This window comes from Chaetodon auriga, chromosome 11 (assembly GCF_051107435.1).
Source record: "Chaetodon auriga isolate fChaAug3 chromosome 11, fChaAug3.hap1, whole genome shotgun sequence".
Lineage (NCBI taxonomy): Eukaryota > Metazoa > Chordata > Actinopteri > Chaetodontiformes > Chaetodontidae > Chaetodon > Chaetodon auriga.
Genome location: NC_135084.1, coordinates 27,202,399 through 27,227,444, shown reverse-complemented (window position 1 = coordinate 27,227,444; position 25,046 = coordinate 27,202,399). Strand labels below are relative to the sequence as shown.

General features: G+C 42.1%; 1 protein-coding gene across 1 annotated transcript; it reads right to left on the bottom strand.

Annotated features, from left to right (window-relative positions):
• Positions 1-85: 85 nt before the first annotated feature.
• On the bottom strand, positions 86-10,564 carry zc3h15 (zinc finger CCCH-type containing 15). The gene is made up of 11 exons (XM_076743627.1): positions 10,335-10,564; positions 7,279-7,380; positions 6,892-6,994; positions 6,584-6,736; positions 6,052-6,143; positions 5,442-5,624; positions 3,888-3,968; positions 3,637-3,702; positions 3,229-3,342; positions 2,201-2,336; positions 86-1,127 (listed from the first exon to the last, which is right to left on the bottom strand). The coding sequence occupies exons 1-11, from the start codon at positions 10,407-10,409 to the stop codon at positions 937-939; spliced, it is 1,296 nt and encodes a 431-aa protein (XP_076599742.1). The 5' UTR covers positions 10,410-10,564; the 3' UTR covers positions 86-936.
• Positions 10,565-25,046: the final 14,482 nt, after the last annotated feature.

Genomic DNA, 25,046 nt, shown 5'->3' with positions numbered 1-25,046 from the left:
TGCAGATTTCAGCCGATTTGACAACACAATCAAGCAAAGCTGCTTCAATCATAGGTGGGACATGGTCCAATAAGAAACGCACACTGGATGTACAGATATCTTTTATTTCTTCAGGAGGAAACTCAGAGAGCATTATTTACAATACTGAGCTGACAATGGGACCATTAGGTTTCCCTGCAGGGGTTAAATTCTAGAAGCCATCTGGTCTCAGAAAGACGTCCCAACATTTCAGAAGCTTGGTCTGAACTTTCCTTTCCAAAAGTTAGACAACATTTCTGTAAATTCAGCAAAATGAAGCGGATTTGTTGAGGAAAAACAATCTTTCTTAGAAAACTGAAAGTGCAACTTCAAACTTTAGCTCTTGGTTTTGGTATGACAGCGAGCGAAGCTCTGAACAGATTCAGTTTCTTCCAACAGGATCGCTGCTCACTTCCCACATCGTGTAACTTCAGTTTGCTACTGCTCATGGATAATGTTTGGTCTCACAGGACAATCTCACCAGTGTGGCGCTTTCATTTTAAGCTCAGTCTGATTAACACTCAATTCATTCGTGTAACTGTGATCAGACACAGAAGCACTTGAAGCCTAATTTATCAAAAGTAATTTCACTTTCAGCATAAACCAGCAGCAGCAGCCAGATTCTCTTTTAAAGGAAATTCTGACACATTCACGAGGAGTTGGCCCTGTTAAACCCGAATTGGCCCTGCGGTCAAATCTGGACACCCAATGGAGAGAGGACATGGTGGGATGTGAGAGGGGCGACACAGGAAATGGCTGACAGGCAGTGATGTCATGATATATCCAGGCTTTATTACTGGAGTCTCTGAAAATTAAAATCATTCAAACATCTGGTCTCTTTGTTGTTTAGCTCCATGCATCCATCAGTCCATCCCTTTGTCACTTAGTCCGTCCCAGCTTCACCTCACCCCCCCCTCCTCAGTCCTCCAGCGCCAGTGTGTTAAGTTCCTCGTCCAGCTCCTCCAGGTCTTCTCCCGTGAACAGGTTCTCATCCACCGGTACCTCCTCTTCATCCTCTTCGTCCTCCCCTCCTCCGTCCTCCCCGCCTCCTTCTGCTCCCGATAGCCCATTGGCCTCAGCACCACCGCAAGCTCCGTTCAGCTGCTCCTCTGTCGATGAGAGAAGATTTTTGAAATGAAATGTATTGGCTGCTTGCAGACAGTGTTCATTTTGTCAATGAAAATTCTGATAATAAGTACTCGTTGATGTCATTTTATTGCATGACTAAATTATAACGACAATGTAAATGAAAAAAATGTTAATAACAAAAATTACAGCAAAATCTCTGTTCATCGTGCCCTGACGAGGGAAGACGAGACCAAAAAGTTGCCTGTGTTCAGGCGGACAACCTGCTTGTTGTTTTCATTTTTTACCAATCACTTCTGCAAGTGCAAGTCAAATTCTCTCACTGCCCCATCTCATTGGATGTTCTCCCCCCTGCTTGGTGCTGCCAGGTGCATGTCAGGTAACCGCAGACAGATATCAATCAATCAATCAATCAATATTCCTTTATTTGTCCCGCGAGGGGAAATTTCAGAAAACAAGGCAAGCTAACGTTCACATGTCGTCTAAGATAGCTAGCTTAAAGCCGAAAGAAACAATTTTAGCTGCTGCTGGTCACTCAAAGACGAGTGCCTCATCTTCACCAGCATGTCAGGTGGGAAGGAAGAGGAGAGACCGCCACCGCAGTCAATGAGTACTAATATAAGTTGGACTGAATCATTTCACAGTATTTGTACTTCTCTAGGTTGTATGCAAATGAAGAGGGCAGTGTGTCATGTCTACATGTCTGCTTCACTTTTACTGTACATCCAGTCACAGAACAAGTTTGCAGAAATAAAAAAATGGGTGACCTCTGAGGAAGCAGAATTGTTTTATTGCACTTTATCTAGCACCTTTTAGGCATTCATCTTTATATGATTTATGGAAGTATGGTAAGTCAGTCACATGTTCTCAGCCTGCTGACTCAAAGCATAGTTCAAAATCCTTCTCAGGATCATGAAACTGAGATAATTATGACGAAAACATTTGACTGAAATTAAATAAAAATCTTGCCGAAAACAAAAGACTATAGTGTGACTTAAACCAACTACAATTTTCAGTTAAATGACTAAGACTAAAGCTAAATTTAAAATTCTTGTCAAAATTATCACTGCTTGCAGAAATTACTGGGTTTTCTTACCGCTGTCTGTTTCCGTCAGCTCAGTCTTATTCCTGGAGGTGAAACGGTCCGTGGATGCCACGGTAATGCCTGTGTTGTCGACCTCTTGTGGAACAAAACGGGATAAGTCTATGTCCTGGACCTCTGTTGTATTGATCTGGAATAAAAATTGCGCAGAGGCCAAAGTAAGTAAGAAATGGGAGGAACTCAGCTGGTGTGTGTGTGTGTGTGTGTGTGTGTGTGTGTGAGAGAGAGAGAACTGTGGAGGAGAAAAGATTCACAACTGAACCTGCAACAACTTTTGAGCATAAGGGGAAAAACTAAATCAACCAGGATGAAGGGACACTGAGTTTGATGAGTCTGAGATGAACGCATGAAAAATGCTTTGTTGTTACATAAAACTTGCTACGCATTCATTTACAGGCAAATCATGAGCTGTGTGAAAAAGCCGGAATTAAACCATTTAAAGAAAGAAAAAAATACTTTCTGTCACCTGTCAGGAAGCTGAATTGTCATTGTTCACGGATGAGGTGGACAGCGGACTGTCCCTCTCTGAAGGGATTACTCATCGTCCACAGAAGCTGCAGCCTTTCTGTTTCACTTTGTGCAGCTGATGCTTTTCAATTCATGTGCTGAACTGGAAAAATTTTGTTGAGACGATGGAGGGATTCATTAGAATCACTTCAGCACTACAGAAGGACCACGCCTATCGCCTGGTTCACTGTGTTCAAACTGCTCAATGGCCTGAGAATTAATCATATATTCAGGATCTGCAGCCTGACAGACTGTGAGCCGCCGCCCCCTCAGACACGACAACGCAAACGATATCAGACCCCAAACAACACTGAATGCAGTTATTGTGCTGAGATGTTTCACTTCGAGCGCCAGAACCACGAAACACGAATCAACAAGAAGTCACACAGAGTCCAATGAAATCAGCATCGACCGCGCGAGGTTATGATCCGCTCACAGGCAGCGAGCCGAGTCTCCGTCACTGCGCACCACAAAGACATCTGAAGAAGAAGAAGAGTTGAGAATTTCATAATTACCTCTTCCTCGTCACCTTTCACCTCGTCGTCACCGTCATATTGGGTGTCGTCGGCTTCGGCATCATCATCATCGACCAACTCGGGACGGAACTCGAACACCTCACGGCCACTCACCTGCAGATACATGTGACTCAGTTAACGGCCAGAATCACTGTGGAAATACCTGAGACGCATTGCCGTCAGTACAACGGGACAAAATGGACACTCATAAAGCAACCACACGCACGCACGCACGCACGCACGCACTTGTGTTCATTCCCTGGAGACTTATGACCACTCTACTGAAATAACCTTAACTGTGACCAATTACCCAAAAATCAGCTCTTGTCCCTTATTGGACAAGACACCCCCAATTGACTGGTCTGTGGTCTGAAATGTGTCCTTGAATGTCGTCTACGTCAGACTTACCACAAGTGATTTTCCAGCCTTGAAGTCAGCCTTCTTCTTCTCCATCTCCTCCCTCGCTCTGTCCACCTGTTAATCATACAGTGTCAATAAAGGTTTTATGGTTTCTTCCTGGAATAGAAAATGCATGTGACTGTCCTGTGGCATCAGTAGGCCTCATTATCTTATCTTATTTCCACAGGAAATGAAAAACAAACATGAACGGTGCTGCTCGGTCAAACTGCAGCTCATAAACTGATGAAACACATTCCAACCTTCTCCTGCCGTTTCCTCTTCTTCCAGGCCAGGAACGTCTCCAGGGTGATCCGGGTCACATCGGGGCCCAAAGCGGCACGCTGCAGGGGGACATGGACAGCGAAGACATTAGTCAGGTGGAGTATTTAGACGTCAGGCGCTGTGTCAAAGCCAGGACGGAGGACCTGGACTTCTGGGACATTTGTTAACGTCCAGTCTGGCGTCCTCAGATTAGATGTTATATTTACCATCTATCTAACTCTGCTTTACTCAGCCAGTCTTTAAAATTGATTGACTGTATTTGATTTTGATTATTTTCATAATAGAAAAGAAATAAAGCTTACATGCTTAATAATTACTCGCACTGATGCCAGCTTGTTAGCCAATAGAATGGCGAGCTAACCAAATGCTAACATTGCTGCTGGAAGCTAGCTGCAGTTAGCAGTTTTTATGCTTGAACTTTCTTCCAGCTGGATGTCGCATTGAAGAGCAGTTTGTTCACACCAGCTGAACTTCCCACTGACCTGATTCTTGCTCTGACAATCCATCTTTCTTTTCATTCTACACTGGACCTCCATGACGGCAGCAACAACGCTTGATGAGATGCAGGACACAAGTGTAAAACCCATATTATGGAGATCTGCACATTAGGGACGACTGCAATTGGCCGACTGGACGATTCAATGCTGCTGCCCCTCATTATTCTGATTTTATCAAAGTGCATATTGAAATGACAGAGCAATGTCTTCATGCAGGTTTTACATTATCCAGGAATGACTCTTCCGAAGATCTGTGGAGGTCCGACATGTTTAAATCTCTCAACCAAACCAGAGTTAGCGATGATTGTTGGAACAGTGGAAAGACAAACCAAAAGTCTGCGAGTGATCAAATGACTGTTTCTGTGAATGGAGTCTGGTGGATTTGTGCTCATTTCTGGTTAAACAGAAAGGTCCTTAGTGTTTGTGTCTCTGTCTGGATGCTCTCCATCATGTTGTTGGACACTTACATTAACAATCGAAGCTGTCGGTGGCAGAAAAAAACGCTTTCAACCGACGTGTGCTGACGGTTTCAGCCTGTTTGGTGGCTGCCGGCTGCAGAGCTTTCGCTCAAACCTGGACCACGTCCAAAACTGATGGTCAGACACAAAAACATGAGAAAATAGGGTCCCCCAATATTTGACTGGAATTTTCTTCCAGTCAATGTCTTCTGGAACACGTGGATGGGCACCAATTAATTTAACTTCAAAGAAATCTTTGAATTTATTATTAATACTACTTGAATTTCTGCCACACATCTGAGCAGCATTGATGCCATTTGGTCACTGAAGAATGTGATTAAAAATTTAAAATGGCTCAGAATAGATGCATTATTTTTCAGAAAATATTTAACACCATCGTACTCGATTTTGGCTGTTTTCTTACTTTGAGACAAGTCGTGCAGTCCGAGTTTGAACATCATCGTCAGGAACATCCCGATCGCATGTCACTAATTTCACTTTTCTGCTCTTATTCATCTAAAACCTCCACAAATAAACTGAAGTCACTTTTGTCCTGCATCCCTCTGTCCATCCTTACCTCATTTTCTATCAGCTCCTCCAGCGAGATCTCCTCCTCCTTCTCCTCCTTCTTCTTGTCTTTCTTCAGTACAAAGCCGGGCGGCAGCGCGTGCCGGTACATGCAGTTGTCACCCCCTCCTGGACACACCCAGAACCAGCCATATTTATTATTCTCTATGGCGTCCAGGAAGTACTTACACACCTGCAGACAACACAACAGAGTCGACAATGTTAGAGAGAGGGACATGAATCAGACGGCGTCTTGTATTATTGCTGACTTTCAATGGCTGAACTTGAAGTCTGACTTTTGGCCAGTCAGACAGAACAACAGAAATTCTTCGCAGCCTTTTTTAATTTGGTTTTTGGGGTCATTTTAAATGACCCTGATCTGTTTTTGGTGCAGTCATTTCTTCTCCATCCCGGTCATCACCTCCGTACTCCCTCAGCTCCACTTTCCTCTGTCACCCCATTAACATGCCGTTAACATGTTTGTAGCATGACATGTTTTTTGCCCAATCAGCAGCCATGACTGGAAACTGCCACCAATCAGGGCTCCACTGGAGCCGTTCTGTGTCCCTTATCGAATGATTTGATGGATCATTCATTCTTCATCATAAGAACAGACTTACAATTTGTGTTTTGGCTTTCTTCTTCTCGGCCTCTCCGTGCTTTTTGTTCACCACCTCCTCCAGTTTCTTCTCGTCCCAGTTCTCCATGGTGTCTAAACAGAACACAGAGACCGTTCATTCATTCATTGTTTTACAAAAATAAAACCACAGAATGAAAAACTGTTTCCTCGGGTTGCTCAGTGAGGAACCATCTGTGGTCATTTTGTGTAACATAAATACCAATACTTTCTTTAAATTTCTGCTCATATAAGGTTTACACAGCTGTGCTGCTTTGTGCACATGCAGCGATCTAAGAACACACTTCATGAGTGCCTGATCGATATACTGACTGATCAATCACTGAAAGGGTTGTTCCTGTGTTCTTGTAGTCCTGTCGCTCTTCATCAGATGGCCGACGTATTATTTTAGCCTCTGAATTCCATAAAGCGTTCTATTTTTTCTGATGTAAAAATCTTAATGCTGAAATGATGATATCACTCAGCACTATGCTGTGTTAGGTCATATATCCTGTCCACCTGCACGATACACTGACCTTTCTCCAGATCTTCATCTCGTTCATCCACGTAGACGCTCCTCTTCTCACATTTCCTCTCCATTGACAGATCATGGCTGAACTTGCACTTGTCACCTTTGGTGCACTGACCCTGCTTGAAGAAGGCACACAGCACTGACTTTGGATCAACACCTGAGGAGAAGAGGGAAAAGTGAACAATAGATCGTCTTTTCTACAATACTGGTGAAGATTAAGGATCAACCAACAAATATCTGGTCTATTTTTACATGATGAACAGCTGAAATCAAAGAGGAACAAAGTTTAAATTGATTTATCTTCTGTGTTACCTTTACTGACTTTCTGGGCAGCGACTACAGGTTTAAACAGCTCATTGAGTTCTTCCAACTCTTTCTTCTTATCCGTCTTCTTATTGGCCTTATCTGCATCAGCCTGAGCCACGCACACACACACACGCACACACACACGCACACACACGCACACGGATGGTCAATATGTTTAAATATGATCTGATCCAATCAAATTCAACAACACAGCCGAGTGTTCATCACCTCTTCTTCAGTCTCTAATGTGGCCTTCATTTCAAATCATTCGGCAGAAGGAGAAAAGGGGGAGGGAGGTGCAAAGACGCAGAGAGACAACTCTGGACAGTTCAAAGAAGAGATCAGAGACATGAAGGGATGGAAAAAAAGCAGATACTGAGAATAAGAACTGACCTGTCGGGCGCTTTGTTGTCCATATTTGACTTGCTGGGTAACGTTCTTGATGTACTTCTGCTGCTTGGCCCCTTTCTTGTTCTTCAAGCCAAATGTCTTGTCCTTAACAAAAAAAACAACAACATACAAAAAAAGTCTAAAACTGTCACAGAATTAACTTACGACAACATGGAGGTTAAAAGGTCCCTATGCACTGTGAGTTTAGAAGCAGAGGGAAATCTTTGGCTAATCCAAAATGCTAACTCTACAATGCAGCATTAGTCACGTCCACCAAAATCTGGTTGAGAGCTCTGGTGATCAAAGACATCCTAACAGTGTCAAATCCTCCAATGTGACTGCTTGATGGCTTATAGATGAGCCACGTCCACAAACCAACCACGCAATCATGCATAATAAAGACCATGAACACGGTGAAAACCATGAACACCATTAACACGGTGAAAACCATGAACACCGTGAAAACCATGAACACCGTGAAAACCATGAACACTGTGAAAACCATGAACACAGTGAACACGGTGAAAACCATGAACACCATGAACACCGTCAAAACCATGAACACTGTGAAAACCATAAACACCGTGAAAACCATGAACACCGTGAAAACCATGAACACCATGAACACCATGAACACTGTGAAAACCATTAACACGGTGAACACCGTGAAAACCATGAACACCATGAACACGGTGAAAACCATTAACACGGTGAACACGGTGAAAACCATGAACACGGTGAAAACCATGAACACCGTGAAAACCATGAACACTGTGAAAACCATTAACACAGTGAACACGGTGAAAACCATGAACACCATGAACACCGTGAAAACCATGAACACTGTGAAAACCATGAACACTGTGAAAACCATAAACACCGTGAAAACCATGAACACCGTGAAAACCATGAACACCATGAACACTGTGAAAACCATTAACACGGTGAACACGGTGAAAACCATGAACACCGTGAAAACCATGAACACCATGAACACGGTGAAAACCATTAACACGGTGAAAACCATGAACACTGTGAAAACCGTGAACACCGTGAAAACCATGAACACCATGAACACCATGAACACGGTGAAAACCATGAACACCGTGAAAACCATGAACACCGTGAAAACCATTAACACAGTGAACACGGTGAAAACCATGAACACCATGAAAACCATGAACACTGTGAAAACCATGAACACTGTGAAAACCATAAACACCGTGAAAACCATGAACACCATGAACACGGTGAAAACCATTAACACGGTGAACACGGTGAAAACCATGAACACTGTGAAAACCATGAACACGGTGAAAACCATTAACACGGTGAACACGGTGAAAACCATGAAAACCGTGAAAACCATGAACACCGTGAAAACCATGAACACCATGAACACGGTGAAAACCATTAACACGGTGAACATGGTGAAAACCATGAAAACCATGAACACCATGAAAACCATGAACGCCACGAACACCATGAAAACAATTAACACCATGAACACCATTAAAACCGTGAACACCATTACCACCATGAATGCTGTGAAACGTCATGAAAACCATTACTGAAACACAACACTGCTCATCTTTTCATACATTTTCTAGTTCTGGTTATATCACACTACTACAATTGACCCCATTCATCGCATGATCTGACCTGCCCCTAAGCTGAGGTCATACAGTCTTTACACAGATCTTAGCGAACTCACTTTGCCCAGTGTGACAAGCAATTAATCCACAATACTGTGGTAATCGCAGTGTGTAGAGGTCATACAACTGGGCACAATGCAGCTGTTTTATTTGGTTATAATAACACTAATATGTGGATAAGATAGGGGTTAATAAATGATATCGGGGAGGCCGGAATATGATTTGAGTTTCACAAAGCTCACTCTTTCCTGTCTGTAGGATTATTATGATCGGTCAACACTAATCTGAGGACGAAACAGCTCCAATAAATCACACTGTTTTCATGGTGGATTTGTCCTGATCAGTACTGATGACTATACAGGACAGAATCTTTCTAAATCTGTTTCTAATTGAACAAAGCTATTGACAGGCTCTTCTGGTAACTGTCCAGTGGACAGTATACTAACATTTAAATAAGGCTGCTAAAATTGAATTGAATTGTTATATTGCAACGTGTCTGTGTTTTTATGACACCATATTCGGCCATTAATTAACATGTCACCCACGTTACCTGTTGTGAACACCACACAGGCGATAGATTCCTTCAGACTCTGACATTCAGGGCAGATGAGTTAAATCCCCTTCAGTCAAACTCTGGAGACAAAAACCGCCTGACACAGAAACACGTTTTAAGTTCTTTAAGTGTTCGACCAGAAGGAGGCTAACGACGCACTGACGGAGAGATATGAACGTTTTACTGTTGTCAGCATTAATAATACTCTTCAAAATACTCAAATCAAGCGGAGGAAACACCACCTTTTCCCAGTTTCTGTTCGACATCGAAAAAGGTTCAAGCTTGGTCCCTCGTCTGTTCTGTGGGGCTGAAAACGAGAGTTAGGGCCCATCGCACCATCGCACCGAGTTTTGATGGCCGTTCACACATAAAAACAACCAGTTCATCATATATGACACTACAGAGAAGTCAAGTTATGGCTCCCAGCTTTACCTGCTGGCTTTGAGGCCACGGATCAACCTTGCTAGGGCAATAACTGTGAACCCTGATGGTCGCGGCACGGCCCTGCTAGCGGCTTCACCGCCTCCGCAACACACACACACACACACACACTCACATACACACATTTATCAAAATGAACAAAGTTAGCCTCCTGACAGCTGCACAGATCGCTTAACAATGAGTTACACGGATTACATTTTTTGTTAGAGCGCAACTTAATTAGTCGATACGAACAATGAAGAACTGGGTAACGCTTGACAACTTCACAGAGGCCAGTGGAACTTTAGCTTTCACTGGTCGGCACTCGCGTTAGCTTCGGTTAGCTCTAAACCACAGCCAGCCTCGGCTACTGCGGTATGTTAGCTTGACAGCTACCGCTAAATGCCACATGCTACTCGTGTTACTTTTACCTCAATTATCTTTTCCTTTTTCTTCTCTTGAGTTTTTTTACTTCCCCCGGGTTGGGCGGGTTTCTTCGGAGGCATGTTAGATCAGGTACACTTGTGTAAAAATCACGTATAGGCGAGTAATATTTATTTTAATGTGTCGCTTCGGCTGATAGTCAGCTCCACATTACCCAGTTGTTGCTAACACAGCACAGCACAGCACAGCTACGGCGCTCTTAGGCCACATGTGAGTTGTTGACTGGCGTCATCACGCCATGACGGGGCATGACGCCAGGGGCATGACGGGTACCGTAGTCTACAGAAGTTATTTCACGAACTCTAACTATCTGTAATAAAAATGAAACCTGCTTCTTGGAATAGGCACCAGCAAGCGCGATTAATTCTGAGAGGTTTTTTTTATGTTCGATATATATTTTACAAAGATACAGTGTAGAGCTGGTCAAAAGTTTGGACACACCTTCTCATTCAATGGTTTCTGTCTTTATTTTTTTCTACATTGTAGATTAATACTGAAGACATCCAAATCATGGAGGAACACATATGGAATTATGTAGTAAACAAAAAAGTGTTAAACAAACCAGAATATGTTTTATATTTTAGATTCTTCTAAGTAGCCACCATTTGTTTTGATGACAGTTTTGCACACTCCTGACATTCTCTCAGTCAGCTTCATGAGGTGGTCACCTGGAATGGTTTTCAATGAACAGGTGTGCATTGTCAAGAGTTAATTTCTGGAATTTCTTGCCTTCTTAATGTGTTTGAGGCCATCAGTTGTGTTGTACAGAGGTAGGCTCAAAGGTCTATACAGTGAATGGCCCTATTTGACTACTGTTCTAATTGCTGCCAAGAAGCCACTTCTGAGGAAGAACAAGAAGAAGAAGAGAATTGCTTTGGCCAAGAAACACAAGGAATGGACATTAGACCAATAGAAATCTTTGGCCTGGTGTGACGAGAAGGTGTGATGTTGTGGAGGTGCTTTGTTGGTGACACTGTTGGTGATTTATTCAAAATTAAGAGCACATTTTTACCAGCATGGCTGCCACAGCATTCTGCAGCAACATGCCATGCAATCTGGTTTGCGCTTAGTGAGACCATCATTTGTTTTTCAGGACAATGACCCCAAACACACCTTCAGGCCATGTAAGGGCTATCTGACCAAGAAAGATAGCGATGGAGTGCTGCGTCAGATGACCTGGCCTCCACAGTCACCTGACCTAGACCCTATTGAGATGATTTTGGGATGAGTTGGACCACAGAGTGATGACAAAGCAGCCAACAAGTGCTCAGCACCTCTGGGATCTCCTTCAAGACCATCAGAAAACCATCCCAGGTGACCACCTCATGAAGCTGATTGAGAGAATGCCAAGAGTGTGCAAAGCTGTCATCAAAACAAACGGTGGCTACTTTGAAGAATCTAAAATATAAAACATATTCTGGTTTGTTTAACATTTTTTTGTTTACTACATAATTCCATAAGTGTTCCTTCATAGTTTGGATGTCTTCAGTATTAATCTGCAATGAAAAAAATAAAGAAACCATTGAATGAGAAGGTGTGTCCAAACTTTTGACCAGTATGTGTGTGTATCTATCTATCTATCTATCTATCTATCTATCTATATCTTTATCTATATCTATATGTGTGTGTGTGTGTGTGTGTGTGTGTGTGTGTGTGTATATGTATGTATGTGTATATATATATATATTGTGTCATACCTTTTTGAACATTTTAAACATTTTACCTGATAGAAATATTACCCTGACATGACCATTACGACAACACATATAAATACCAATAAATATAAATACATTAGTAATGCCGATACACAGAAAGTATTTGCTGTTACTATATAATCAAAACCTTCTGTTGGGTAGATTGGAGGTGCTTTAAGATCATACATCTCATGGATAAAAAGGTAAAGATTAAACAATTTTGCAGTATATGCGTTTTGATTCAAAATGTCTTGGGCACATCAAAGTGAAGAAATGGGGTTTCATTCAGGAGACGCCATAGTTTCATTGCAGTTTTAGTATTTAACCACCAGGTGGCAGTGTTGCACTATCCTCCAGGTGAGAAGTAACTGAAAGTAAGTAAGGCTCTGATCAGTTTAGTGGTCAAGTAAGTAAAACCAGAATTCCTACATGAATCCTTAGAATAAAATGTATGTCAGAATGTGAACAAGGAGAAGAATAAATGTGGGATCAATAAAGTTTTATCTTGTGTGGTCCTTGAAGCAACACAAAAAATAAATTCTCTGGCATATACTTGAAAAGTCTTATTGAATTTTGATTAAACAGATTTTGTCAGTATGTTTGTATCTGATTATAACAGAACCACCTACAAGCAACATTTCTGCAGAGTTAAGGTGATAAAATTACCAATTATGTCAAGTTTCATTCAGAGTTGTGTTACAATTAAGTACATTTATTTTGTTATGTTCATGCCTCACCCTCGCACCTGGAGCAACCAAGTGATCCAGACAAGCCCCTCAAAAAAAGTGGCTTGAGTAATGTAATGGAGTCTAGAGATGCTAATGCTAGTTGGAAATGATTGTGAACTTTGAATGATTTTGTTGTTTTTGGAGCAAATATTAAGAAAATTGAATGTGGTGTAGCTTGTTGACCTCGTACCAAGACATCATCATGAGGAAAAACAGAATTGGGTGGTTCGCAAATAATTGTTGTAAGTATAAAAAAAAGGTTGTTACAGAGCCACCATCTGGCTTGTGAGCATAAGACTGTTTTATTAGCGTTTTGCCTCTATTTAATAGTTTGATTATATAGACCGCCGGTCAATTAAGACACCCCTGCTATGACTTTTACTGCCTGAGTGCTGGATGAAATTTTAGGCCTATTTGGAAGCCTTGTCTCTGAGCTCTCAGTGCTATGGGGGGAAATTAGGAGAAAAAAAAAAGAAAAAGAAAGAAGAGCATCAACCTCTGCAACAACAGGGCTGCAGTCCTTTGTGATTGACCTACAGCAAAGAGGAGAACTCCTCTCTGTACCCAGAAGCATGAGATGGTGTCATGGTTGCAGGGCAGAGAGCCAACCAGCAGTGCTTTTACCGCCTCAGCTGCTGATTCAACTTGATTTAATTAGATTTCACTTAAGTTACTAATGTGATTTCACTTGGCACATTTGACATGTGTGGCCTTCATCCACATCCTGTCTCAGTTGGTTGGCCAGTTCACTGTTTAGTGTGTGTGTTTGTGTGTGTGTGTGTGTGTGTGTGTGTGTGTGTGTGTGTCGTACAGCAAACTACGGTGCAGTCACGAGCCAAAATGGGTCACACATGCCTGCTCCTTTTGGGTTCTCATTTGCTCTCGTGTGTTTTAATGAGCCTTAGTTTTAAGGGACAACATTTACTCAGTTTGGGAGCCCATATAATGACAGAACTCGTCCTACACTTTAATGAGTCCCTGAGTGAGACATTGAATTTACTCTAGTAAGAGCATCCTTGGCTGCAAACATGTCATCAAGTCGTGTGTTTGCCATCTGTGCGCCTGCTCACGTGCTCTGATCACTTCATTTCATCCGATGTGGCGATATTTATTTATAACACATTTGTCATGCATGGTGCCCTTCCTTCATGCAGCTCAGCCGGCTGGCGAATGTGTGTCTGTGTATATAATAACCTATATTGACACAACTCCTGACTGTATGGCTGAAGGCTAGATTTTAAGATAACAGAGGCGGGTAATATTGCCTCCAGCAAACTTCCTGTCTTTCTCTTTCTCCTTCTCCCTCTCTTTCTGTGAGGATCTTTGTTCTTGTGAGGGCAGTCTCATAAATCACTATATCTGCTACATGACCATTTTTCCCAATAACAGCCTTCTTCATATTCATACGAACATCGATCTTTCCTGCAGAGGCCACGCATGTCATGCACACACACACACACACACACACACACACACACACACACACACACACACACACACACAGGCACACACACACGAGTGCACTTGAATCCACTAACGCCTGCAGATGGAAAGAAAGCATTTCTTGCCTAATTAGCAAAGCACAACAGTCGATCTTCTTCCCGTGGCATCTGAGAAAAGTCGACACCCTGCAACCTATCCTGGTCCAATTTTTCTGAGGCAGTAATGGAAAGCATCCTGATATGCAGTCTGGCACGGCCTCCTCCTGCTTCCAAGGACAAACTGCAGCACCTTGTCTGCACTGCTGACTGCTGAGCGGGTCATCGGCTGTCAGCTGCTCCCCATCAAGCAGCTGCACGGCACCGGGGGCGAAGAAAAGGCCAGGAAAGATTGCTTCCAACCAGGCCCACCTAGGCGACTACCAGCTCGAAAAGAAGAAACACTTTTCTGTGGATGGAAAAAGAGTGCACTGCTGCATAAAGACCCAGACCTCCCATCACCTCACCTCACCAGCTTTTTCCCTGCTCACCACTGAGATCTCATCAGTCTGTGATGCTCTTTGCAACACAGGAGTTATTTTGTGCTGAAGTTGTTGTAATTTCCTCTTTTTTCCCCTTCTCTTTTTTGTGAATCCTGCTTTCTCTTTCGTCTATATTCACTTTAGATGGTGATTTCCTACATTTCCCACAACCCCGAGAGAACAGGTGCGAACTTGTACTTAGCTGCTGTTTTATGTTCAGGTAATGAGCAATGGCAGGAGCAGAAGCGATAGTGACAGCAAGAGAGCACGTTTTCTTCATCTGAGAAAAGGGAGAATCGCATCCTTTTACTGATAACACAACTGTCTGCTGGATGTATTGTACTCTGGTCCCTTGAGGCTTCTGTCGGTGGAGAGACTGTTGTGTGTTCCTCCTCTCTTGGTGGATTTCTTTCTCCCTGTGTGATGGTTGAAAGTCTGTGCAAAATGAGGAGTCTAGAAAGGAGCGCTTTGCTCAATAATCCTGAGGGACTGACACCAAAACAGGATGTTTAGCCTACTGTTGCTGTTTGAGAGGAATTTAGTGCTGCATTTGCAGCCCTTTTTTACTTTTTTGTGCCATTGCAGCTGCGCTGGAAATATCTTATAATATCACACAGTACCAAACAACAAGAAGATATTTTACAGTTGCTATTTTTAAACAGTGTTAAACTGTTACTCTGGAGGATTTTTCCTTTAACTAGCTGTCCCATTATTCACTCACTGTAGAAAAAAGCATTTCTAGACTCCTTCACACAACTGGATAGAGCTTTTTTTAAACCTTATTACTGTCAGTCATAAGTGCTCCCACCAATTTGTTTTGGTGGATGCACCGGCAGCACTGATGACTGACTGTTTTTTACTGCAGTATATTCAGCCATGGACTCCCTGCAGGGTTTCTATTGTCTGTCTGGCATAAAACTGGTGGTTGTTTTTTGTGATTTGACTTGTGTTCCTTTTTTTCATTGCATTCCCACTACGCTTTTTTATTGTGTATTTCTATTCTGTTTTATTGTTAACTACATCTGAAAACCATATTCATCTCATGGGACAAGATTGAATTGAACTGCACTGAGTCACTCAGGGAACAATGGAGGGTGATGGTATACTGGCGGATAACTGGAAACGGTGGGAACTTTAATGAATATGCTAATAACAGAAGAGTCTCTGGGAAAACAATCCAACTGCAGGTCCATTTTCTAACTGTTGTGAGCTTCTGAACATAGCACACCATCCTCATCAGGAAAAGGAATCAACATTGACGAGTCCTTAAATGGAAATTTAACCTTCTGTAATTCCACGGAAACACTGCCAAACTGATCATGTGATATGAAAATTAGATCATCTCTCTCAGTGTGGGAGACACTTCCAATGTGAAATGTTTTTGGAATTCTTTGTATGAGAAACTACTAAAAGCTAAATTATTTAGTAACATTTCAAAAATCCACCCAAAATCCACGTTTAGGCTGGCCTTTGATTCTTTAACTGATCCACATAGGTTTGCTCGATGCTGATATCACTGTGCTGCTACTTAAATCCTACTGAAAAGAGGTGCAGGCAGCAGGTATGACACTGAATGTGGATCATCAAACAACAGCAGGCCGTGGAGATGCTACTGTGAACTTTAATTTCATCTTTTCGTAGCATGTAAGTGTTGGCACAGATAGTACAGCACCTTTCCATTTGGACTCGGCCATGAAAATCCACGTCAGATAAACGTCTGCAGTCACACTTGATGTTTTGTTCACAGTCACAGCTGCTGGCTGAAGTTGGCTTTGAAGTTGCGTGTTGAATTGAAATGAAGTGGAAATCATGGTAACATGGCCCAAACCCTGGTCACCTTAGGGCTAATAAAAAAAAAAGAGATGGTGTACATGTAAATAGTTCACTTGTGATTAATTTCACTGATGGGATATTCCCTTATATCAGCCAGTAATTCAGACTATAGGAATCTCTTATAGATTAGATCATGTCTGACAGATAACTAAATGTCTTTGCATTAAAAATGTATATGGTGTCTCAGTGTTGAATGCAGGCCTCCTTCATTATTGAAACCAAAAGACACAGTTGAGGATCGTTCAGCAAAAACTACTGAGCACCTCGTTTGCAGATGGATTTGACAAAGGAAGCGTTTATAAAATGCATATTGCCACAGATAATTAGACGTTTCTCTGAAATAAAGAATCATATCAATGCTTATGCTATATATATATATATATATATAATTTTTTTTTTAACGGCCAGATGATTGCTGGCAGCAGAGCTCAGAACTCGCACAGTTAAAAGTCGTGTCACGTTTGCTCAGCAAATTGTTACGATTTAAGGACTTAATAAACTGTGTTTCTGAAATATTAACAGATGAATTTCAGACAGTAAAGACAAATTTATTGCAGCTTGAAATGAAACCTGTAAATCAGTTTCAGATCCATGACTGAGGCTCTTGTTATTGCCAATAAAACAATACAGATGAACATTTCACCTGCTGTCGTTCACAGCTTGCCAGAGCCTTGCAGGCATGCCTGCATTTTAATAATCTTTTGTTTTTATTAAAGCAACATGGAAGACAATTTACACACATAAACTGTTAGTTCAAACTTTGAATAAATAAAGAGAATCATCCTCTTCTGAACTCCAGTCACGTCCTGTGTGAATGACATGCAGCTCAACTCAAACTATTTTGATTAGAGTTGAAATGAACTCCGCTTTAATGATCTGAGTGTTTCAGTTAAGATTTGCAATCAGCTAAATGGCTCAATTTAGAACAACTGAAATAAACCAAATAATTAATTTGGAAATGTTCGAAAAATGCTAAAAGATTAATTTGGAGAGTGGAAAAGAAGTAAATGATTCATCTGAGCAGGAGTGGAGGGAGCTTAATGTTGAATGGAAGCAAGTGATTCATTCAGAGTCAGTTCTATATGACTCTGAGCCAGTTTCATCCTCAAGTTAAAAATAGACTTTCTGTGGTTGAAGAAGATCACACACGCACACACGCACGGATGCTTGCATGCATGTTGGCACACATACTGTCGGCATGCACGTGCACACACACATACACACAAATGAGGATGCAGGGACCTCAAAACACCACAATTACATTTTTCTGAACTCGCTCACACACAGACGGTGTCACACTTTCTGTCACTCGCTCTCTTTTTTGTTCTCTCACTTGCTGACACACACACACACACACACACACACACACATTCTCTGACACAATCCCACTCACTCCCTCACTCACACACACACACACACACTGAAACACACACACACTTGCTCTCTGGCGCTCGGGCTCATGAATTAAAGAGCAGAGCTGGTCCAGGGGGAAGAAATTATTCAGGCAGATCTGCTCTCTGACAGAGGAGTGGGAGGGAGGGTGGAGAGGAGAGAAGAGGAGAAGAGAAGAGATGGGAGAGAGGGAGAGGGATGGGGAGAAGTGAGGGAAAAGGAGAGGAAAAAAGAAGATAGAGAAAACAGAAAGGAAGAGAAGAAAAAGGCCGTTAATAAGGAATGCACTGATTTGACATAGAGAGGTGATCAAACCCCGATGGCATGCTGTGTGTGTGTGTGTGTGTGTGTGTGTGTGTGTGTGTGTGTGTTTCGGATCAGTTCCCTCAGCTCTTCCCCTCTGTGTGTGTTTGTGTGTCTGAGAATGTGTATTTCTTCACTGATTGTGTGTTTAATGGATGTTGGGAATACATGTATCAGGTTCTCTCAGTGTGTGTGTCACAGTTTATATCTGTGTGTATGTATGAGTGTGTGTGTGTGTGTGTGTCCACGCCGCAGCCTCTCTGTCAGCGTAGCCTCATATGTTGCGTTAAAACGGGTGATAAAAGACGTTTTCTGTGCAGGTTCCCTGAGGAGGTGAAAATTAAAGGCAGACCGATAAACCTCCTGAACATCAATGTCATCGGTGTTTACCAAAGCCACAACTATCTGTGTACTGGACGGTTGTAGAGGAGAGGTCTTCATGAGCCCAGATCCAAACTGGTCCTGGAGAACTGATCCAAACCCTTTAAAAAAAGAGGATGTAGAGCTGAGGATAATTAGGCCAGAGCTTGAGCAGACCCAAACAGAGAGAAAACACCAACACAGGCAGCCAGAAGCATGGGCTGTCATCACATGACTTAGACTCTAGTCATGTGACTGATGGCTGCAGAAGATTTAAAAACAGGCTGGCATTACAACAGTTTGAGGAACAGATCCATGAGGTTTAAGGCAGAAGTCAAAACTCAGTGGTTCAGAGTTTTCTGGAGAGTTATCACAGAGGCAGTTATTTGCTGATTGGGACATGCAGTTGAACATGTTTGACTGGATTCATTTGTGGCACAACATGGAAAAAATTGAGCCTGGTTCAGCTTTTAGTTGGATGACCCTGCAGTTTTTTTTTGCCAGCACCCCAGTTTTATCATGCAGGGCTAAAATCAGCTTGAACCCCCCTGCGTAGGTGGTTTTTCTTACTTTCTGGCACGTTGCTATTGTGCAGGAGTACCCGAACCTGCAGCTTCCAGCCACTGTTAAAGCTGCTAACTCAGCATTAGCTTCTCTTATCCCCCCCCACACATCCACTCACTCACCCTGTGACTTCCAAATCTCATGCACAGCTCACTCACAGCCTGTTGGAGCAGGACAGCTTACCTTGAGTGTGATGATCATTTAGATCTGATTAGAGTTCTAATTGGAAACACCTGTGTGGGTGTGCAGAGCTTTTCATCTGTGAAGCAACAAGTAACTACAGCAGTCAAATGAGTGTATGTGTGAAGTGTAAAGTACAATACTTTCCTATGAAATGTAGTAAAGCAGAAGTAGAAAGAAGCAGAAATGGCAGTACTTAAGCGGAGTGAAGGTACCTAATGACATTTCAACACTGTAAAGCAGAGACTCACATCAATACAAGGCGTTACCCAACACAGTTCTGCAAGATTTGAAATACTAGAAAATGAGTGGACTGGTGCTGTAGAGGTCACCCATGAATACTTTTAATATTTGCTTTTCCAGTGATTACAATATAATCACTTCAACTTCAAGTAAGCCTTTCTGCTTGGTATCTCATCATTTTGGCTTGTTGTGAGTGTTTTGGTTTTTGTCACAGATAAAATGTTCTCTGCAGGGGCCTCGTGTCAGTCGGGCTGCGTGTTCAAAGAGGGCGTTGCTCTGCTGCAGACGTGCTAAACCAGGTGACGCTGATGGTCTTGGGTTAAAAACCAGTTTGGATTCTGTGAAGTGAACTTTGAAGCCACTTCAAACACGACAGACAGTTAGCAAAAGGTCATTTCAGTAACAGTGAGCATGTTTAGTTAATATGGACATGGAAACATGACAATGGGCTTCAGCGTCAGATAGAGTACCTGTCTGTCTGCCTGCCTGTCTGTCTGTCTGTCTGTTTATTTACCTGCCTGCCTGCCTGTCTGTCTGTCTGTCTGTCTTAGCTGACATTTAAACGTCCTGATGTGGGTGTGTGTGTTTATCGACTTGCTGTGTAGCTGCTGTTGTTCAGAGGTTTTAATATATGCTGTGATATCTTTGCTTGGACTCTGAAGTTCTTGCTGCTGTCAAAATGAACAGTTAAAGATCCTGCTGAGGATTTAAAGCCCCAATTTCACCTTTATCGGATGATCAGTCACCTGTTGGCCGTGTGTGATTGGTGAAGTCTGCTAGTTGTTTCTTGTTTTGTGTTGAGCTGAGCTGTATAATGTGTGATTAGTTTTAATAAATCATAGATTACTCTAAGCGTTAGTTACAGATACAGATTAGAGCATGCACATCATGTATTTGATATATGTGCTTATCATTTTCATGAGAATGAGAAGATAAAAAAATAAATATATGGAGGAAATCACCTATCTGTGATGTGCATTGTTTGTTTTAACAACATAAATCATTTTTTTCAGATTTTCTTCAAAACTGAATTTCCGTGTTTAAGTGTTTTAAAGTTAAAGGTCATTTTTTTTTAGCTTTTTTAAAGACTTTTTGGAACTTTCTACCAAATCTCACAGAATCCAGTAAGAATGTCCCGAGCTGACCCGACAGATTCGTATCCGGGCCAGTCCGAGCAAAATGAAGCAGCACCAGCTAAAAGAAAGCCGATCAAAATCCAGCAGATGACTCTGATTACGTTAGCAGGCGAGAGCATTTCACTCCATGTTTGTAAATGTGAACAATAATTTATTTGGTTATTTAGTGATCGACTTGTGTTGGTGAAACTCAGCCTGACTTTACTTTGCTTTGCTTTTGATCTCATTTAGGTATTTTTTGCATTGTTTGTTTCAGGGCGGCACGGTGGCGCAGCAGGTAGTGCGCGTGCCTCACAGCAAGGAGGTCGCTGGTTTGATCCCCGGGTTGGGCAGGGCCTTTCTGTGTGAAGTTTGCATGTTCTTCCCGTGCATGCGTGGGTTCTCTCCGGGCACTCTGGCTTCCTCCCACAGACCAAAAAACATGCTCATTGGGTTAATTGGTGACTCTAAATTGTCCGTAGGTGTGAGTGTGAGTGTGAATGGTTGTCTGTCTGTGTGTTTGTCTATGTTGCCCTGCGATCGGCTGGCGACCGGTTCAGGGTGTACCCCGCCTCTCCCAGCTAGCAACCCCGCCCCATTGCTAGCTGGGATAGCAACCCCGAAAGGGATAAGTGGGTATAGAAAATGAATGAATGAATGAATGTTTGTTTCAGTCACAGTCTCTTTTCACTGACAGGTGTTTCATGCTGTCAGTTTGTTTTCATTGTTTCATTCAGTTTCAACTTCTGTCAGCTTTTTGGTGTAGAGAGGAGGGGGTTAGGGGCATTAGGGGAGGGGGTGGTTGGTGATTTACATATAATCTGCATATTAAGAGGAAGAGCTCCGCTCCGAAGCCTCTGGCATGACCACACACCTAACATACAGCAGTGGCCTCCACGAGTTCACCTGAAACTCCAGCAGTACAAGCATGTTAAGTCTGTTTCTCTGGCTGGTTACAGTCAACTTTAAACTGGTATTATGCTGGTCTGGGAGTAATTTAAGATTATCATCTTTGAATCAGGACATTTAGTATTTGGATCAAGAATATTGTGAAAAATAAGGCTACACCTCTCAGTTCAGTGTGCATATTTTATCAACTTCCAGGTAAATATAAATATTAGATCAGACTCAGTGTTAGCAGATAATCCATATTAAAGGACTCAGAGTCCTTGCTGGTTTCACTCATGTCGTGTTTGACACAGCTGTTGCAGGTGATTTCGTTCACCGCTCTGTTCTTCATGTCCATGATGAGGATAAGGTGTTGGATGGTTCGTGTTAAATCTTGTATCCTTGTGGTCCTTGAGTTTACAATACACACACGCTTTCCTCAGGTCGAGAGTGTACAGCCTTGCACAAAAATTAAATCAAAAACCCTGGCACAGGATTTACTGATAGTAAGGGGACTTACATAACTTGCAAATGTGTTCCTCAACACACATGAATAAGTAACACAATGTAATGTATTTCTCCAGTGGAAAGAACAGACACACCAGCATGTTGATGTGTTTCAGGTGTAGGTGCAAAATGCAAATCCTGCTAATTGAACAGCCATAAAGAGAGAAGCAGTCACTTCCATCAGTGCCCGACATGTAAGTGCTGCAGCTGCTAATGACTGCTGAGTGAATCAGAGAGGCAACATAAAGAAAGAGACTGTCAGAGTAAAATTTGATGCTGATATCTGAAGACACTGGAAATATTTTTTTTCAGTGGAACTCCACAAGGGCCAAACAAAAGAGCAATATTCTCCATCTCGTATTCTTGACATGTGACATCTACTTCCATTTTTTTTTCTCTTTTTCTTTTCCTGATTCAAAGTATGTAAAAAAAGACTCTACTGGAGCTCAGTTTGTACAGACGGTCGTCATGAGGAAGCAACCGTGACACAATCTGAGATAGAAATCAATGCATCATGCATGTGCAAATCATACACGATCAAGCTCTTTGTATCAGTAATGACATCAGCGAACATGTTTCTGTCAGAAGTTTTAACAATCTGGCACAACATGGAGACAGTAAGGTAGTGCATGACAATGCTTCTTCTACTTCCTGTGTCAGGACACCTCAGAATGCATCATTAACACTATGGCAACAAAATAAAGCAGACAGGTTGGAAATCATACTTCATTTTTTCCATTTAACTCAGGTGGAGGTGGCTTGACGTGATTTTAACTGACACCTGAATTTTCCGTTGCCATGGTATAAAACACACACACAGTCAACAAAGCTCTGTACAAATACGTATCAGATAGCTTTCATACTAAAGAGTGTGTTACCAACTCAGCTGCAACTAGTGATTATTTTCATCATCAGCTATTTTCTTTATGATTAATAGATGGATCATTTGGCCTAAAAATGTCAGAAAATAGTGAAAAATGGCCATCACAAGTCCCCATTGCCAAAATGAGATTTTGACCAACCAATCAAAAAAAAAACATTACATTTTTCATTGAATTACATAAATTTGTGAATTTGAGATGCACCATTTTTTTTCTGACGAATGGTGGTTCATGGATTAATAGTCAGTGACAAATCATTGCAGCACTATTTTGTAGCAGAATTTCAGTTAAAGAGACTATATTTAATGATTCAAATAAAGAGCAGGTTGATAAATAGGATGTTAATATTATTTCTTATTTATTCTAAGGGCAGAATGAAAAGTGTGACAAATCACAGGACATAAATTGGCTTTGCTCTGTGCTGCTCACAATTAACCGCATGAAGACTCTTCCTAGAAACTGCTGAGTTGCACCAGTTGCACTTACCTGCTTGGCCATTTACTTTGTTCTCATTCACATTCAGTCGCCAGCTGAGTTTCTAACAGCAGCAGAAGTTTCACATTGAGAGGGCAAGCTGTCATAATAGTACATAAAATCAATTTCTATCTGTTTCATCTTGTTCTCAGTGTGTTTTTGTTTCTACAGAAGCTCAAGGTTAGCCTGTGATGGCTCTTTCTGTAGCTTTTAATATCTATATGTGCAGACAGGTGAGCATTGCTCTTGAAAAGTATGACCCTGGGCACAGAGCAATAATATTACATGGCTGTATTGTGTTTGTGGACGGTATATCCTAGAAGTGTTGTTTGTCTGTGTTTCTAAAATAAATGGAAGTGGCTGTGTGTCCTCAGAGCAGCTAATGCAGCAGCTGATTATTCTTACACTCCTGCAGAGAAATGCTCAAATGTCCTGCCAAAGGTAGACAGAGCATTAAATCCATTATGTTGATGTTTTGTTTTTTCATAAAACCAGTTATTTTGGATGACGCTTTTTAAACCAAACTGCCCTTGACTGCCTCCAGCTGCTCCATCAGAGCTGCAGGGTTGTATTGAGCAGCTCCCAGAGCTTTACATCTAGAGTTGATCCACTGGATCAATATGTAGGCCAATCACTGCATATTGTAATGATTGCTATTGGCTAAGTTAAGCCTGCCAAATCCATTGTGAGTTATTTATTGTAGTCCATTGCACTCCAGGTACCCCAGCTGTCAAAAAAAATGCATCATTGTGGTCTGTTTCAACACCAGGGGTCTCATTTATAAAAGTCTGCGTAGGATTCATACTAAAATATACATGCACAGAAAAGCCAAAAATGATGTGCGACCACAAAAGAAAAAAAAAATCTGACAAAAAACCATGCGTGTGCACACCTGCAGACAATGTTTCTTTCATAAATCAGGAGCGAAAACACCTGCTATGCTAGCAGAACATAAGAAAATGTAGCATGTAGGATGCAGTATGCAAACTGAAGCAAATCTGTAGTGTGCCAAAAATACCTGGATGTGGAGCAGATTCGGCAAAAATCTCTAATACTAATCTACCTCACCTACTGCGTCCCACAATGCAAAGCGCTGGAGCGGCCACAGCAACCACCTGGCCAGTCAACAATGTTTTGGGTTTTTTTTTTTTTTTTTTTTTAATAATTGTTATTAGTAGTAGTTTTAGATATAATTAATCCCCTTCTCGCCACGCCTGGGGCAGTATTGTGCCTCCTTAAAGCTCGGGTCCTCTACCAGAGGCCTGGGAGTTTGAGGGTTCTGCGCAGGATCTTGGCTGTTCCCTGGAGTGCGCTCTTCTGGACAGAGACCTCAGATGTTCTTCCTGGTATCTGCTGGAGCCATTCTCCCAGCTTGGGGGTTACCGCTCCGAGTGCCCCGATCACTACTGGGACCACTTTTGCCTTTATGCCCCCACATCTTCTCCAACTTCTCCTTGAGACTACCTGGTATTTCTCCAGCTTCTTGTGCTCTTTCTTCCTGATGTTACTGTCACTTGGGATTGCTACATCCACCACTGCGATTGTCTTCTGTTTTTTGCCTACCACCACTATGTCTG

Bases quoted from the DNA above. Each gene is read 5' to 3' on its own strand.
- zc3h15 (XM_076743627.1), bottom strand. From the start codon at position 10,409: ATGCCTCCGAAGAAACCCGCCCAACCCGGGGGAAGTAAAAAAACTCAA. The intron at 7,381-10,334 runs GTAAAAGTAACA...TTTTTTGTTAAG, and splicing joins AAAAGGAAAAGATAATTGAG to GACAAGACATTTGGCTTGAA. The intron at 3,343-3,636 runs GTAAGTCTGACG...ATGTATCTGCAG, and splicing joins AGGCTGGAAAATCACTTGTG to GTGAGTGGCCGTGAGGTGTT.